We start from the raw sequence: 17151 nt of genomic DNA on the forward strand, positions 1-17151 counted from the left end.
GGTATATAGGTTTGAGTAATTGTTTGGGAGGTAAGTTTCTATGCTTGGTATATTTTATTAAGAAAATTCAGGTTTGGGTATTATTATTATTATTTTTTTTTTTTGGGGGGGGGGGGCTAATTTGACAAAAAGTCCTTATTTTAGCATATTATGCCCTTCTTTTTACCCCTCTTGTACCAGGTTTGCTTACTAGGCCTTGGAGATTCTAGGAGTATGATTGTGCAGTCATGGATATCATACTGTATGGAAAATAAATATTTATATTTGGTGATATTCAGGCCCATTTTTTATCTCAGTGCCTATTGCACAGAGTTTGTTTGTTGTCTTTTTTATAAAAATGGAATAAAATTGATTTTATTTAATAAGCAAATCTGAGAGTTGAGGCTCCCTTATAGCAAGATTTTGTATGCTTGGGCTATAGAATTTAGGTTTGGATATTTACTTGGGAGGTAAGTTTCTATGCTTGGTATATTTTATGTATAGAACTCAGGTTTGGGTATTTTTGAGGATGAGTAGGGGGGGCTAATTCATCAAAAAGTTCTTATCGCAAATGCTTATTTTAACATATTATGCCCCTCTAGCATTAGATTTTAGAGGGGGGCACTGGTTTGAGTGGCTATGTAATGCGCTTACTCAATGAGGGTTATTTTATGGTGTGTGCAGACAAATAGAAAAGGCATAGAGTGTAAAATTAAAGGCTGAGAAATGCATGGTAAGGGGAGTGAGGTTGTGATGACTGAGGGCATGTCACATGTGGTGTGCTCACACGAGGTGCGAAGACAAGGAAGTAAAATTGTACCGGGTTTGATGACTAGGGCCTTGGAGGTGAGGAGGATAGATTTTTTTTTATAAAAGGGAATAAAAATAAATTAAATTTGATCAGAAAATTTTCCTTCTAAAACTTTTTACGGGACTGGCAAGTTTCAAGCTTTTGTATGATTTAAGAATAGAACTCAAATTTGGGTTACTTTTTTGGGGGGAAGGGGAGGGGCTATCTATTCTTGGTGGAGTTTTGGGTATAGAGTTCAGATGCAGGTATATTCTTAGGGGTGGCGCGGTTCCCTTCTTTTGGGGGCATAAAATGTTCGTATCTGTCGGAACCAACAGTCATGTTTACAGCTGGAGTGCCCCCCTCCCCCCCCCCCCCTATGTTGTTGTGGTGGTCGCAGGGCAAGACATTTAGCTGAAGAATGATAAGAAGCGAACCCCCGAGAGACAAGGGTAGGGTATAATGCTTTTCGGCTAAATGTTGACACGAATTTTCATACCTATTCTTCGGCGATTTTTCCCTGTTGTATAGACGTTGGGCCTTGACCCGCACTTTCGTCCTCACAATTCAACCTCCGCTCTCCTCAACTTTCACCATACCCTGTGGGCACTCGTTTCGGCTTGTGGTGAAAATTGTTTTAGTATGCCATGATCCTCATTTATCCTAGTTTAGTCCTTTCAAGGTTCTAAGCCGTAGAATTTGGTCCATCACACTCATATTTCTCTTTTTCTGAACGTAAACATTAGGAAAAGAGTACGATTTTACGGCAGTCTCCAATAAAAGCCCTCAATTTGAAAAGGTTCCCAAACGATATTTTACTTTCGAGCACAGGAACTCATCAATCAAATATCAAACTTGGTATAGAGCAGGATATTTTGCTGTTTTGGTCGCTTTTTGCGATGCGACGTCTCGCTAACAAAACAAATTCAAGTTTCAAACTCCGCGCGGCCATTTTGAAAAATTTGCATAATAAGTAGGTAAATCGATATAACCAAAAATAGTAATGTACGGCACTGTACAAAACAACACAAAAAAGCTCACAAAATGTCCCGCTCCGGATACGGAGGTGTTAGAATTCGCTACTCGAATGTTTGCTGTCGCTCATTTTGCAGTTTCAATGTGGAAAAAAATTAAAAAGATTGTGAATTTTTTTTCGTAGGGCAATACGGAATTCCGTAATGCCCCCAGAGACGGGCAATTTGGGAATGTCACGACTACCAATTAGCCAATCACAGCGCGCGTACTATCGTAGTCATATATGGCAGAGTCGATTTCCAGTTTTTAGTGTATTATATATAAACCAACACTATATATATATATATATAGTGTTGGTTTGAGAAAAATACAAACTACATAGGTTTCCCTACAGGTCTGTTTCGTGGTTGCCCACTCATCAGGGGATTTAATGAGAATATTCCTACCATCGTATATATACTATTAACATTGAAATTTACATAATAATAGACTGATAGTTTTAGCTAAGGCGGTAAGAGGAACAATAGCGAGTTACATTAGATATGCGGGGCGAAAACTAACAGTGCGGAACGTGTGAAAAATTGATAGCGCGAAAATTTAACGGTGACGGGATTAACAGTTCTAATTGTTTCGTAGCAGGGCTTTGTTTCTGTGGCGGCACGAGGACACGAGTTCATTGCGTTTATTTAGAGTTGATAGTTTGGGTTGGCAGATGACCGTCAGCTTTTCCTTGAGGCAGAGGTTGCAACGCTTAGTGGTACTGTTGTAGGCGGAGTGGGAAGAAAGAATGCGCCATGAAATAAAGTACTCAATCATGTTGTCCTTGAGAGTCCAGACGTGTTTGCTGAGTTCGGTGGAGTTTCTGTGTTTGGCGCGTCGGAATGATGCGGTGTGGTTTCTGTATCTGGTCTTGAAGCTGCTTTCAGTGAGCCCGACGTATGTTTCCGAGGTGTTGTTATCTTTTCGAGTTAAGGTAGCTTGGTAGATAACAGATGTCTGTAGGCAGTTTCCGTCTAGAGGGCAGGTGTCTTTCTGTCGGCAGTTGCATGTCTTGTTGTTGGTAGTGGTAGGGGCGGAGCTGGCGATCTCGGTAGCCGGCGATGTGGTGATGATGCGCTTGTTGTGGTTGTCGATGATCTGTTTGGTGTTGTTCATGCAGCTGTAACTGATTTTGATGGTGTTTCTGTTGATGATTTTACGGAGGTGGTTGTCTTTCGGGAAGTGCTTGTCTATCAGGGTGAGGAATCTGTGGCCGATGTTGGTGCTGGTGTTCTTGCTGAAGGGCGGGTTGTACCATAGGATGTTGTTGCGTTTGCGGGTTTTACGGTTGGTTACGGTGTTGGGTTTGTAGCGTAGCGTGTAGTTGTATCCGCTATCGTCGAGTGCTTTCTGGTAAGGTGGCGCGGTCTGGTCAAAGGAGGCTTGGTCTGAAGATAGGGCAGATAGGCGTCTGTTGATACCAGCAGGGATGTTCTTGGTGATGGAGGGCGGGTGGTTGCTCTCACGGTGGACATATTGTAGCGAGGAGTTCAGCTTTGTATAAGGCTGGTGTGCATTACGTTTTAGGTCGAGGGTGACATCTAGGAAATTGACAACTTGTTTGTTTGCCTCAATGGTGATTCGGAGTCCGTTGTTGTTGAAGATGCGGCATAGTTCCTTTTTTAGGTTTTCGGTGGCTCTGGGTGTGGCGTTGGTGATGGCTAGTCCGTCGTCGCGGTAGAGTCCTACGTTCATATTGAGGTCCTGAAGTTGGGAGAGAAGGAAGTTGCCTACAAGTTCACAGGTTTCTGCGCCATCGAAGCTCCCCATCGTAACATCAAATATTGTGTTGCCTTTCTTCTGCCAGGGTGTTTGGTTGTGGACCATGAAGGAGCTCTTGGAGTGGGTTATGATCTCTCTTTCATCAGGGGTGATTTCGTCATAGTTGGAGGCGAAGTCGAGTGCTCTTGATAGTAGGTCTTGGCTGATAGATGGGTAGAATTCTACAATGTCAAAACAGATGAAGTTGAGTTGGTGTTTGTTTTCGGCAGCCTTGAACCAGTCAATGACGGCTTTAGTGCTTTTCCATTGGTTGAAGTTTCGTTTCTTTGCAATTACGCTATTGATACGGTCGAGGATCTTTTTGCTGATTTTTCCGATTTCGGGTTTTGTGGGGTTGATGAGTCTGCAGGTAGGTTTGTTAGCGAAGTTCGGCTTATGGCCTTTGAGAGTTATGAAGGCTTGCTTGTTGGCTGTGGTGTCCATTCTATCGTCTAAATCCAGTTTTGTAGCGATCTCTTTGTTTTTCTTGTGGACAGATTGCGTTGTTTCGGAGGGTGCTTTTTTGTAGGACTTGTTTATTTCTTTTTCTAGGAGATTCTTGTAGGTAGCTGGCTCTAGTTTGTAGAAGTTTGTGGTTTTATCTGCGGGGATCAGTAGTTTAGGTTCTTTTTTAATGTTGTCGGTGTCTTCTTTTAGCTTGCCCAGGAAAGGAGTGTTCAGGCGAGTTACATCGCTATACTCGCTATTGTTCCTCTTACCGCCTTAGCTAAAACTATCAGTCTATTATTATGTAAATTTCAATGTTAATAGTATATATACGATAATAGGAACATTCTCATTAAATCCCCTGATGAGTGGGCAACCACGAAACAGACCTGTAGGGAAACCTATGTAGTTTGTATTTTTCTCAAACTAACACTATACACCGCTCTACTTTCGAGTATTGAGCACTTTCTATGAAAGGCTTCAACCATCATTTTATCCAGACTCCAAGTTTTTCTTGTTGAGCACTCTAAGGCTACTCATTATGGAAAAATTCCACATCAACTACTCAACGAAGAATATTCCCCTACCATCTCGCAGTGATTACCTCCAACGCCTTATTGAAAAAACCGAACACTTTTTACGCCGAATGCGCTGGAAAGCACACTTCTTCCTATACACAGACACCGCCTCGACCTCCAAAGAAACCTATGGATTCCGCTCAACCAAAAATCCGCCTCCTGTAGAAGAACTGAAAGAGTTCGAAGAAGACATGTTAAAAATGATCCAGTCAGTAAAATTCAAGAACCTGAACACTCCTTTCCTGGGCAAGCTAAAAGAAGACACCGACAACATTAAAAAAGAACCTACACTACTGATCCCCGCAGATAAAACCACAAACTTCTACAAACTAGAGCCAGCTACCTACAAGAATCTCCTAGAAAAAGAAATAAACAAGTCCTACAAAAAAGCACCCTCCGAAACAACGCAATCTGTCCACAAGAAAAACAAAGAGATCGCTACAAAACTGGATTTAGACGATAGAATGGACACCACAGCCAACAAGCAAGCCTTCATAACTCTCAAAGACCATAAGCCGAACTTCGCTAACAACCCTACCTGCAGACTCATCAACCCCACAAAACCCGAAATCGGAAAAATCAGCAAAAAGATCCTCGACCGTATCAATAGCGTAATTGCAAAGAAACGAAACTTCAACCAATGGAGAAGCACTAAAGCCGTCATTGACCGGTTCAAGGCTGCCGAAAACAAACACCAACTCAACTTCATCTGTTTTGACATTGTAGAATTCTACCCATCTATCAGCCAAGACCTACTATCAAGAGCACTCGACTTCGCCTCCAACTATGACAAAATCACCCCTGATGAAAGAGAGATCATAACCCACTCCAAGAGCTCCTTCCTGGTCCACAACCTAACACCCTGGCAGAAGAAAGGCAACACGATATTTGATGTTACGATGGGGAGCTTCGATGGCGCAGAAACCTGTGAACTTGTAGGCAACTTCCTTCTCTCCCAACTTCAGGACCTCAATATGAACGTAGGACTCTACCGCGACGACGGACTAGCCATCACCAACGCCACACCCAGAGCCACCGAAAACCTAAAAAAGGAACTATGCCACATCTTCAACAACAACGGACTCCGAATCACCATTGAGGCAAACAAACAAGTTGTCAATTTCCTAGACGTCACCCTCGACCTAAAACGTAATGCACACCAGCCTTATACAAAGCCGAACTCCTCGCTACAATATGTCCACCGTGAGAGCAACCACCCGCCCTCCATCACCAAGAACATCCCTGCTGGTATCAACAGACGCCTATCTGCCCTATCTTCAGACCAAGCCTCCTTTGACCAGACCGCGCCACCTTACCAGAAAGCACTCGACGATAGCGGATACAACTACACGCTACGCTACGAACCCAACACCGTAAACAACCGTAAAACCCGCAAACGCAACAACATCCTATGGTACAACCCGCCCTTCAGCAAGAACACCAGCACCAACATCGGCCACAGATTCCTCACCCTGATAGACAAGCACTTCCCGAAAGACAACCACCTTCGTAAAATCATCAACAGAAACACCATCAAAATCAGTTACAGCTGCATGAACAACACCAAACAGATCATCGACAACCACAACAAGCGCATCATCACCACATCGCCGGCTACCGAGATCGCCAGCTCCGCCCCTACCACTACCAACAACAAGACATGCAACTGCCGACAGAAAGAAACCTGCCCTCTAGACGGAAACTGCCTACAGACATCTGTTATCTACCAAGCTACCGTAACTCGAAAAGATAACAACACCTCGGAAACATACGTCGGGCTCACTGAAAGCAGCTTCAAGACCAGATACAGAAACCACACCGCATCATTCCGACACGCCAAACACAGAAACTCCACCGAACTCAGCAAACACGTCTGGACTCTCAAGGACAACATGATTGAGTACTTTATTTCATGGCGCATTCTTTCTTCCCACTCCGCCTACAACAGTACCACTAAGCGTTGCAACCTCTGCCTCAAGGAAAAGCTGACGATCATCTGCCAACCCAAACTATCAACTCTAAATAAACGCAATGAACTCGTGTCCTCGTGCCGCCACAGAAACAAAGCCCTGCTACGAAACAATTAGAACTGTTAATCCCGTCACCGTTAAATTTTCGCGCTATCAATTTTTCACACGTTCCGCACTGTTAGTTTTCGCCCCGCATATTTAATGTAACTCGCTATTGTTCCTCTTACCGCCTTAGCTAAAACTATCAGTCGATTATTATGTAAATTTCAATGTTAATAGTATATATACGATGGTAGGATTATTCTCATTAAATCCCCTGATGAGTGGGCAACCACGAAACAGACCTGTAGGGAAACCTATGTAGTTTGTATTTTTCTCAAACCAACACTATACACCGCTCTACTTTCGAGTATTGAGCACTTTCTATGAAAGCCTTCAACCATCATTTTATCTATATATATATATATATATATATATATATATATATATATATATATATATATATATATCATGTTCATTGTTTAGCGCACAGCTAGAAATACCGTTGTAAAATGTGTTTTACCACTTTATTATTTATCTTCTGTTTGCGTTATGTCCATTAGATCGACAATCATGAGCACGTTTTGCCCTATATATCGATTGCGCACATAACCAGTCTGATTTGGTTGTATGATGTCTGGCAGCAGCTACAATTTTCTAGTTGCTATTGTTTTTGACGCGATTTTATAGTCAACATTCAAAAGGGTTATAGGTCTCCAATTTTATAAATTGCGCACCAAAAATTGAATGGAGATATGAGTGAAGAAAATATGTGTAAATTTTATGAAGCCAAACACAAATTAGATTTATTCGCACGACAAAAAACAAAAGGCGCGATCATTCGAAGCCGTGACAAGTGGCACAAAATGGGTGAGAAAAACACGAGATATTCTTTTAATTTAGAAAAAAGACAACATGACAGTAAGTATATTACAAAACTGAATGATGGCAATAATAAAGAAATCACATATCAGAAAGAAATTACGAAATAAATATAAGAATTCTACAAAAACCTTCACACGCCATCTCAAGAAAGTGAGGGTGTGTCCACTATCTCTGTTTATTTCTTTGGCACACCCCCAGATAAAATCCCCTCCATGGGGGGGGGGGGGGGGGGAGTATGATTTTTTTTCTGGAAATACACCATATTTAATTTACCTTATAAAAATGCGAAAAGGCGCTTGCTATAAAGTACCGCCCGTATTTTAGTTTATTCGTGTTGGGCACCCTGTGTATGATGTTTTTGGCGGGAATCGAACAACCAAGTTCAAGGAAGAGAGTGGATCGTGAATCCTCGCTTCGTTGGCTTTCGTGGGCTTAATGTGTTATTTGGAGGTCGATTCCATACTTTTTAATGAAAATCGATGTGACGTAAAAGGTATGTGGTTCTGAAAACACAAAATGACCGTCAAGTAATTTGTAATAAACAAACCTTTCGCTTATATAAAAAAACGAAGAGTACTTAATAAGTGTTGTGCACCATCTCAATCTGATTAAATAAGCTTTTATGCACCGTCCTTTAATGGATTGAATTGAAGTTGTTCAAAATTCATTGTCTTGCAGTTGTAGATAAAAAGCTCTTTTCTTCCGTTTCCTTGTTTGCGATAGTTTTGTTTATGCGCCAAACGCATAAAAAGACGGTTGTGTTTTAAAATATATGCAATGAAACTACGGCAAGTATTCGAATTCTTTTCAGGGTTTGATTTTCTGCGCGCTCGATCGAAGGTTTGTCTACACATCTTTCGAAATTGTCTAGAATAAGATTTCTCCTCTACTATGATATTTTTGGAGAGGCTTATTACTGGATACTTTTAGTGTGTTTTTCTTGAGAGACACGGAGGTCTGAAGGTTAGTCCTATTTTGCTGCAGGAAATAAATTATTTTTGTGCTTCTGTGAAATCTTTAAAATGGCGCATTTGCGAGTGTGATCCTCTCGCTTACAAAATCGCGTGAGTTAGAACTTTTCCATCCGGTATTATCTTGAAATAAAACAAATTTGCACACCTCCTCTCCGGCAATGTGTGGAAATGGCTTGGTCTCGGAGTTTTCTAGCTCAGCCGTTTATTTCGTAAAATGTGGCGGTCCATTCCTTGGCGTATTATATGTAGTATAGAATCTCCTAGATGGCGCCATGCCATACATGTATTTAAATGAAGAAAAAAAATGTAAAAAAATGAAGAAAATATAAAAATACGTCATTAGTTTCTCATAAGCTGTTTAAAACATGTTGCAGTATTTATGACGGTGGTCTGTGTGACAAAAGAAAGAGGCCCTGCAAGAAAACAAACATATTTGGTGATGGATTCCTTGATTCAGAAAACCTGACTTGTCACGTGACCGAATTCAAGGTAAATGAGAATTTTTATGCACAAATAACTCACCTTAGCAGTTTGAATAAAGTTGAAATTATCCGGGTATCCGAGCTTTGCAGTGTTGCTGATTTAGAAACTTAGCTCGTATATGTATCTGTCTGCGGTTTTCAGACATGGGGTTACCAACCGTTCTTGCTTTTTTTTTTCATTTCAGGTTTTATTTTTAAGGGGGCGTTAATTGTCAGTTATTAGCTTCTATTATATGCTTTTTCTGGACCCAAAGACACGCAATGAATGCATATGTACAGGATACACGATGGAACTTTTGCTGCTCCCGAAATGATCGGCCATGAGACTTACTGGGTGTAATATTTATTTTTACCTATATCTAGGTCTTTGGCGATGCATGGTCCCCAAGGTCTACTCCTCAAGAGCTGCCAGGGGGTATGTTTGATCTGTTTGGGGTCAAATGTGACCTTCCTGACCCACCAACCAAAATAGGGGACTACGACAATCCCGGGACCCCCGCGGGAGGACTGTACATTAGGATCTCCAACAACAGGATCGACGCCAGTCTGGAGAAGATGAGCTTTATTTCTTACGACTCCCTCTGCTTAAATTGTAGCAGGAAAGGTGTTTGCGTTTTAAGGGTACGTTTGCTAAGAATTCTTTTGATGCTATATAAACTAGAGAACTCCTGAAAATTATATGATTGATAATTGCCTATGTTTGTATACCTATACACTAGTGTTGTAATAACGTATTTTGATAGCGCTATTCAAGTAAGATGATATCGCTAATGAAACACGGTTTTGCGGGTAACCAACGATCACCTTTTTTTTTATAGAACGATTTGTGTATGATAAATGGACACTGCTTTGCACCTGAACAGCCTAGCCCAAGGGACTGGTGTAAGCAATGCATGCCAGAGACTGACCAATTTGATTGGATTCGGCGGAAAGGTACTGTCGCGCCAGTTCAAACATTCTATGACTTTTGGTATAAGGAACTTCAAGCAATCTTGACAACTCATTGTTCCAATTCATATTTAATCTCGCGCTTGCGATTAGCCAATCATGAAATAGTTACAAAAAATAGTTACAAAAAATGCGTCTCCACAAAAATGCTTCACAAAGTCAGCAAACGACGGGAAAACAAAGTTGAGTTTCAGAAGTTTACAGTCACTTTGTCCACAAACCGTGTCGTCCACAACCAACTCGTCCACAAATTGAGTCAATTCGTCCACAAGTAGAGTCAACTCGTCCACAAAAATAGAGTCAATTCGTCTACACATAGTTTTCACAAAAATTTAGCCTAGTAGCATAAGTGTTTCATATAAAAACGTCTAACTGTCTAGATGTGAATTTGGCAAGCAATTATACAGTGGCGGACCTAGGGGTGGTGACGGGGGTGACATGGCTTGTTGGGCGAAAAAATAAAATAAAATAAAAATCCCTAAGGCATAGCACTTTTTAACAACATTGTTTAACCCTAAAAGATAGCACATTGCGTGTGCTCTAAGCAATTAAAGCCTGGTTTCCATATAGTCGCTCGCGTCGCGACTGTCGCCATCTAAAAATGTGTCCGACGACGGCGCCGATCATATGGAAACGCTCTGTTGGGCGACGGCTGCGATAGCTGCGACAAGAAACGGCACTGTCGCGGAAATAGAAAAAAATCTCGGTAGGGTGAAAAAAATCTCGGGTGTAGTTGCGACAGCGGCGATAGTTCATATTTTTAATGGAAACCAATATCTTTACTAGTCGCGACGGTAGCTACAAAAATGTGTCCCAGAGCTCATTGTGTACGTTTCTATCATGTCCCAGAATTCCTTTTATCACAACAAATAGCGTCTGGCTGGGCGAAGAGGTGAACACCGTCTTGTTCATAGAAGAGACGTACAGAAATACAACTGCCTTTACAAAAAAAAAGCATAAAAAATAGGCGACAAGTTTAACCAGTGCATGTGAAGTTCAAAAACATAAGAAGGCTTCGGGCGTTATTTGAAAAAAAGTCAAAATCGATCACTTCTGGATCTTCGAAATCTTCTTTGTCTTCTACGCCGTAACAGGGCATAGAGAAGAAGATAGCTGGCTTGAAGCAAGAGTCGCTCATTACTAGCCGCTATTTTGTCTCGATTTACGCGCCAATCGGGCGACGGCGGCGATTATATGGAAACGGGTAAATCGCTCACATCGCTCCAAACATATTTTTTGTGTCAGCACGTTTTTCGACGACGGTGGCGACAGTCGCGATACGAGCGATTATACAAAAACAAGCCTTAAGATGCGCCTAATTTTTTTTCTATTTAAATATCAATCTAGAATTTTTTTAATGTCAGACTTTGTGAACTTCCTTTAGAAAACATATGCACTCGTATATATAGCCACCCGCTAGACGGTACACCAAAAACTGGAAATCGACTCTGCCAAATTTTCGTCTTTAATAAGACAGTTTGGGCTTTTTTATTCCACACGCTAGACGGAGTGCAACCGGCAAATTCATTCTCGCACATAGTAGAGTGGATAAGCAAATTTATCAACATGCCCTAGTGGCAAAGCTTTAGCAACAGCGATACAATAATCCCCGGCTAAAAATGAGATTGACTTGACCAACTACCGCGCCCAGGAGGGGAGCAGAAAGGTCCCCCCCTTTCTAAATCCTAGATCCGCCACTGTAATATGAACCCTTTCCAAACAGCTTAGGTTATAGTGCTACCTAAAAGGGTAGAGATGGAACTCGTGTTGCAGAAAAAAGCGTAAAATGTTTTTAAGATTAAAGAAGAAACAAAAAAAAAGACCCGCACGAACAACAATGTTGTTTTACCATTAGCTACTATGAACTTGTTTTCTAACCCTATGGTGTCTGATATTACACAAGCGTACTTCAATTTCATATAAGAATAATACTATTGTTTGTATATTCGTTGCAAATTTTGACTTTTGCCGATTTGACTTGTAGTTCGTAGTCAGGAATAAAAAGATGTCTTTCTCTTCTTTTTTTCCCTACACTGACATCACTGCATTAACTTAAAAAGCTTGAGCTCATATTCTCATATTACAAGCAAAAAAAACACAGTATTTTTACATAGGTTATCGTCACCTATACAAAAGATTTGCAAGAATGTGTATGAAGACTGCCCAATTCAAACTAGAAATTCCAGAACAAAAGCAATTTTTTTTATGTATGACATAAATAGAAAATTATATAACCCTCAGTTAGAAGAAATTTTGTTTTATTATTTAAAACTAAAATGATTAGATTACTAATTGTTCAAATATTTTTTCAGTGAACTACCCTCCAAACTTTACCTCTCCGTCTGTTTGGTTCGCTCTCGTTGGCGAAAATCTGTCGCTTCAACTTAAGGCAACTGACCCTGAAAACCGTACAATAAACTACAGGATCACTAGCACGGATGCGCAAGGTTACACGTTCACACCAAACGGGCAGCTGAACTACACCATGACGTCTACAGACAACAAGACGTTCACATTCGTAGCGACAGATGAGTGCAATGCTAACGATACAACCGCGATTACCCTTATGGCGCAATTTTGCCCATGCCAAAACGGAGGTACATGCTATCCCCATCCCTACTACCCTAGGGGGTCTGGCCAGTACGAATGCGCGTGCCCGAAAGGATTCAATGGAAGTCGCTGCGAAATGAACATTGATGAATGCCAGTCGAATCTTTGTGTCAACGGTAAGTGTATGATGATGAAATCAGATTGGTAGCAAGACACTCACCTAGTACCGCCTTTTGTTCATCTCTACATATGATCAGCTTACGAGCTTTTTTAATCTCTTTTAACATCACTTCACTTTAGGTTCCTGTGTCGATGGTGTCGCCGGCTACACTTGTAAGTGCGATGCTGGATTCAAGGGTCGACTTTGCGATGTGAAAATCTCGAACTGCTCTGAAGACTCGTGTTATCCTGGTGTCAACTGTACCGAGGACAAGAGTGGTTTTGTCTGTGGTCCGTGTCCTGTAGGTTTATCAGGAAATGGAAAAACGTGCATAGGTAAGAGCCTTACATGTAGATCTCGAATATAAGCAGGTCATTATTTTTATCAATGCCTGGGCCCGGCTTGCGTTACACTGTTGTTGGTTTTGTTGTTGTTGATTTTTAATCCTAAAATCTTATAAATTGAGAAGTGTGTACAGGACCCGAAACGATCCCCAAAAGTTCCCCAACTGATCCCGGGACCCGAAACGATCCCCAGAAGTCCCCGAAATGAACCCCAAGTAATTGCAGTAATGGGCAAACAAAAGGAATGTGGAGGGATTGGCTTTCAGTTTTAAAAACAATTTAACAATTTAACGTTATTTGTTTAACTATCAGGAAACTTACATTAACTAAAACCATAGTATCAATTTTTTTTAATACTTTAATATACGACTGCGCCGGAAATACAGTGGTTGAGTCAGAAATTGGGGTCAAATGACAATTCCCGTGATAGAAATTTGAAGAACCAGAAGAACCGTGAATAAATCATTTATAGATAAAAAGATTTACAGATAGAAAGTCTCTACATCGATCCACAGATAAAACATAAGGTTATTCTTAAGGTTACTTTTGTGCATGTTTGTTTGTATTCGGTGAATGAAAGACCTATCATGTGCCGACTACATAAAGGAAATTAAAACTCACATAAATATTGCTTTCAACAAAAGCCACATCTTGCAACGGTAGTAAAAGGGTTGTTCGAGTGCATTACTCAGTGTGCTTTTGTTATTCCGCGATCTTCTCTGCCAAACCGGCTGCCTAAAATGTGTCGGTAAATATTCGCTCATGTGAACATGGATTTCGTGGTGAAATACACGTTTGGTTGTCAAATGAATATGGATTTTTAGGGGTGAGTTTACCGGAAACGAGATTTATATTGTCAGAGTCATCTAGTCATGTGTCATGTGTCGGAACTGCAAATGTTTAGAGTGTGATGGAAGGTTAACAGTTCGATTGTTCTGAGCAAGGCTGTGCTATGCTAGTGTTGTATTCCTTTTAGTCGCAATTAAAAGTTGTGTATTTGTTTTGGACTCTGTTTATGGGTTTACCGCCGGGGCAAAACCCTTAATTATGCTTTAAAAGTTGCAAGTGTTTTTTCCTTTATTCCCTTTGTCCATTACCGCAATTCCTTGAGGTCGATTTCGGGGACTCCTCGGTATGGTTTCGGGTCCCGGGATCACTTTGGGTACTTTTTGGGATCATTTCGGGTCCTGGGATCGTTTCGGGTCCTGGGATCATTTCGGGTCCTGTACAAATGTTCCATACATTTATGATAAATGAGGCCTTTTTCGTTTCATGGCAGGATGGAGGTTGCATTGTGATATACACGCATTATACAATATTAATATGAATATTATTTTTTTAACAAATACGTCTTTTTTCTTTTCATGCCAATATTAACTTACTATTCATTTCAAGTACCAGCGACCAAGCCTCCGATGACGACAGAAAGCGCTACCTCAACAGGTAAAAACGTAACCGATTGCGCAGAGATACAAACGCGTTATTAGTTTTGTGTTAAATGAAACAAAATATATAACAGGTGACTATAGTGAAAATTGTGTTTTTGCTTTAAAGCCGAAAGAAACAGCCTCTGTCAAAACTTTCTCTTAAAAGTATGGGATTTCCTCTCTCCTATGTAGGGAGCGGTAATAATATGTTGCCAGACCTAAAAAAATATCCAGGAGTCAATGGGTTAAGTGTAGTAGTTCTTCTAGTTATCCAGGAGTCAATGGGTTAAGTGTAGTAGTTCTTCTAGTTATCCAGGAGTCAATGGGTTAAGTGTAGTAGTTCTTCTAGTTATCCAGGAGTCAATGGGTTAAGTGTAGTAGTTCTTCTAGTTATCCAGGAGTCAATGGGTTAAGTGTAGTAGTTCTTCTAGTTATCCAGGAGTCAATGGGTTAAGTGTAGTAGTTCTTCTAGTTATCCAGGAGTCAATGGGTTAAGTGTAGTAGTTCTTCTAGTTATCCAGGAGTCAATGGGTTAAGTGTAGTAGTTTTTCTAGTTATCCAGGAGTCAATGGGTTAAGTGTAGTAGTTCTTCTAGTTATCCAAATCCTGTTGATCCTTTTTTAGAACTGGTGACCCAGCTTCCAACCGCAACGGAGAGAGTCACTTTGGCAGGTAAATGACATCAAGAAGCAAAATGTATAGAGCCATTAGTCAGTCGCTAAGTCAGGGCCTGGGACAGAGATCAGTAACCGAAGACTCGTTACCATGGAAACATGGTCGCCATGTTCGGTTAGTCTTAACTTTAAACACCAATGACCATGTTGAGAAAAACAGCGGAGGAAGCAGTTTTTACTAGATGATTGACATAGAGACTTATAAAAAATTGATATCTTTCAGCTAAGTAATATGCTCCTTACGAGGTCAGCAAACGTAGCTATCATTTTTTTATCAGCTTCATTACTTTTGACCGAGCTGCCAACGACAACAATCAACCGGTATCAAACTTAACAATTTAACTTAATTTAACTTAAACAATTTAACGTTATTTGTTTAACTATCAGGAAACTTACATTAACTAAAACCATAGTATCAATTTTTTTTAATATTTTAATATACGACTGCGCCGGAAATACAGTGGTTGAGTCAGAAATTGGGGTCAAATGACAATTCCCGTGATAGAAATTTGAAGAACCAGAAGAACCGTGAATAAATCATTTATAGATAAAAAGATTTACAGATAGAAAGTCTCTACATCGATCCACAGATAAAACATAAGGTTATTCTTAAGGTTACTTTTGTGCATGTTTGTTTGTATTCGGTGAATGAAAGACCTATCATGTGCCGACTACATAAAGGAAATTAAAACTCACATAAATATTGCTTTCAACAAAAGCCACATCTTGCAACGGTAGTAAAAGGGTTGTTCGAGTGCATTACTCAGTGTGCTTTTGTTATTCCGCCATCTTCTCGGCCAAATCGGCTGCCTAAAATGTGTCGGTAAATATTCGCTCATGTGAACATGGATTTCGTGGTGAAATACACGTTTGGTTGTCAAATGAATATGGATTTTTAGGGGTGATGTTTACCGGAAACGAGATTTATATTGTCAGAGTCATCTAGTCATGTGTCGGAACTGCAAATGTTTAGAGTGTGATGGAAGGTTAACAGTTCGATTGTTCTGAGCAAGGCTGTGCTATGCTAGTGTTTTATTCCTTTTAGTCGCAATTAAAAGTTGTGTATTTGTTTTGGACTCTGTTTATGGGTTTACCGCCGGGGCAAAACCCTTAATTATGCTTTAAAAGTTGCAAGTGTTTTTTCCTTTATTCCCTTTGTCCATTACCGCAATTCCTTGAGGTCGATTTCGGGGACTCCTCGGTATGGTTTCGGGTCCCGGGATCACTTTGGGTACTTTTTGGGATCATTTCGGGTCCTGGGATCGTTTCGGGTCCTGGGATCATTTCGGGTCCTGTACAAATGTTCCATACATTTATGATAAATGAGGCCTTTTTCGTTTCATGGCAGGATGGAGGTTGCATTGTGATATACACGCATTATACAATATTAATATGAATATTATTTTTTTAACAAATACGTCTTTTTTCTTTTCATGCCAATATTAACTTACTATTCATTTCAAGTACCAGCGACCAAGCCTCCGATGACGACAGAAAGCGCTACCTCAACAGGTAAAAACGTAACCGATTGCGCAGAGATACAAACGCGTTATTAGTTTTGTGTTAAATGAAACAAAATATATAACAGGTGACTATAGTGAAAATTGTGTTTTTGCTTTAAAGCCGAAAGAAACAGCCTCTGTCAAAACTTTCTCTTAAAAGTAAGGGATTTCCTCTCTCCTATGTAGGGAGCGGTAATAATATGTTGCCAGACCTAAAAAAATATCCAGGGGTCAATGGGTTAAGTGTAGTAGTTCTTCTAGTTATCCAGGAGTCAATGGGTTAAGTGTAGTAGTTCTTCTAGTTATCCAGGAGTCAATGGGTTAAGTGTAGTAGTTCTTCTAGTTATCCAGGAGTCAATGGGTTAAGTGTAGTAGTTCTTCTAGTTATCCAGGAGTCAATGGGTTAAGTGTAGTAGTTCTTCTAGTTATCCAGGAGTCAATGGGTTAAGTGTAGTAGTTTTTCTAGTTATCCAGGAGTCAATGGGTTAAGTGTAGTAGTTCTTCTAGTTATCCAAATCCTGTTGATCCTTTTTTAGAACTGGTGACCCAGCTTCCAACCGCAACGGAGAGAGTCACTTTGGCAGGTAAATGACATCAAGAAGCAAAATGTATAGAGCCATTAGTCAG

At 40.5% G+C, this 17151-nt stretch overlaps 1 protein-coding gene and 1 long non-coding RNA gene across 2 annotated transcripts; both read left to right on the top strand.

Moving 5' to 3' along the window:
* The first annotated feature begins 9626 nt into the window (after window positions 1-9626).
* Window positions 9627-13247, top strand: LOC5504149 (fibropellin-3-like). The gene is made up of 4 exons (XM_048721443.1): window positions 9627-9852; window positions 12180-12593; window positions 12718-12912; window positions 13234-13247. The coding sequence occupies exons 1-4, from the start codon at window positions 9750-9752 to the stop codon at window positions 13245-13247; spliced, it is 726 nt and encodes a 241-aa protein (XP_048577400.1). The 5' UTR covers window positions 9627-9749.
* A 3051-nt stretch (window positions 13248-16298) lies between these two features.
* LOC125559942 lies at window positions 16299-17122 on the top strand. Its single transcript, XR_007306611.1, has 2 exons — window positions 16299-16534; window positions 17061-17122. It is a non-coding gene; the product is annotated as an uncharacterized LOC125559942 (long non-coding RNA).
* The last annotated feature ends 29 nt before the right edge of the window (window positions 17123-17151 follow it).

Source organism: Nematostella vectensis, chromosome 14 (genome assembly GCF_932526225.1).
Source record: "Nematostella vectensis chromosome 14, jaNemVect1.1, whole genome shotgun sequence".
Classification (NCBI taxonomy): Eukaryota; Metazoa; Cnidaria; class Anthozoa; order Actiniaria; family Edwardsiidae; genus Nematostella; species Nematostella vectensis.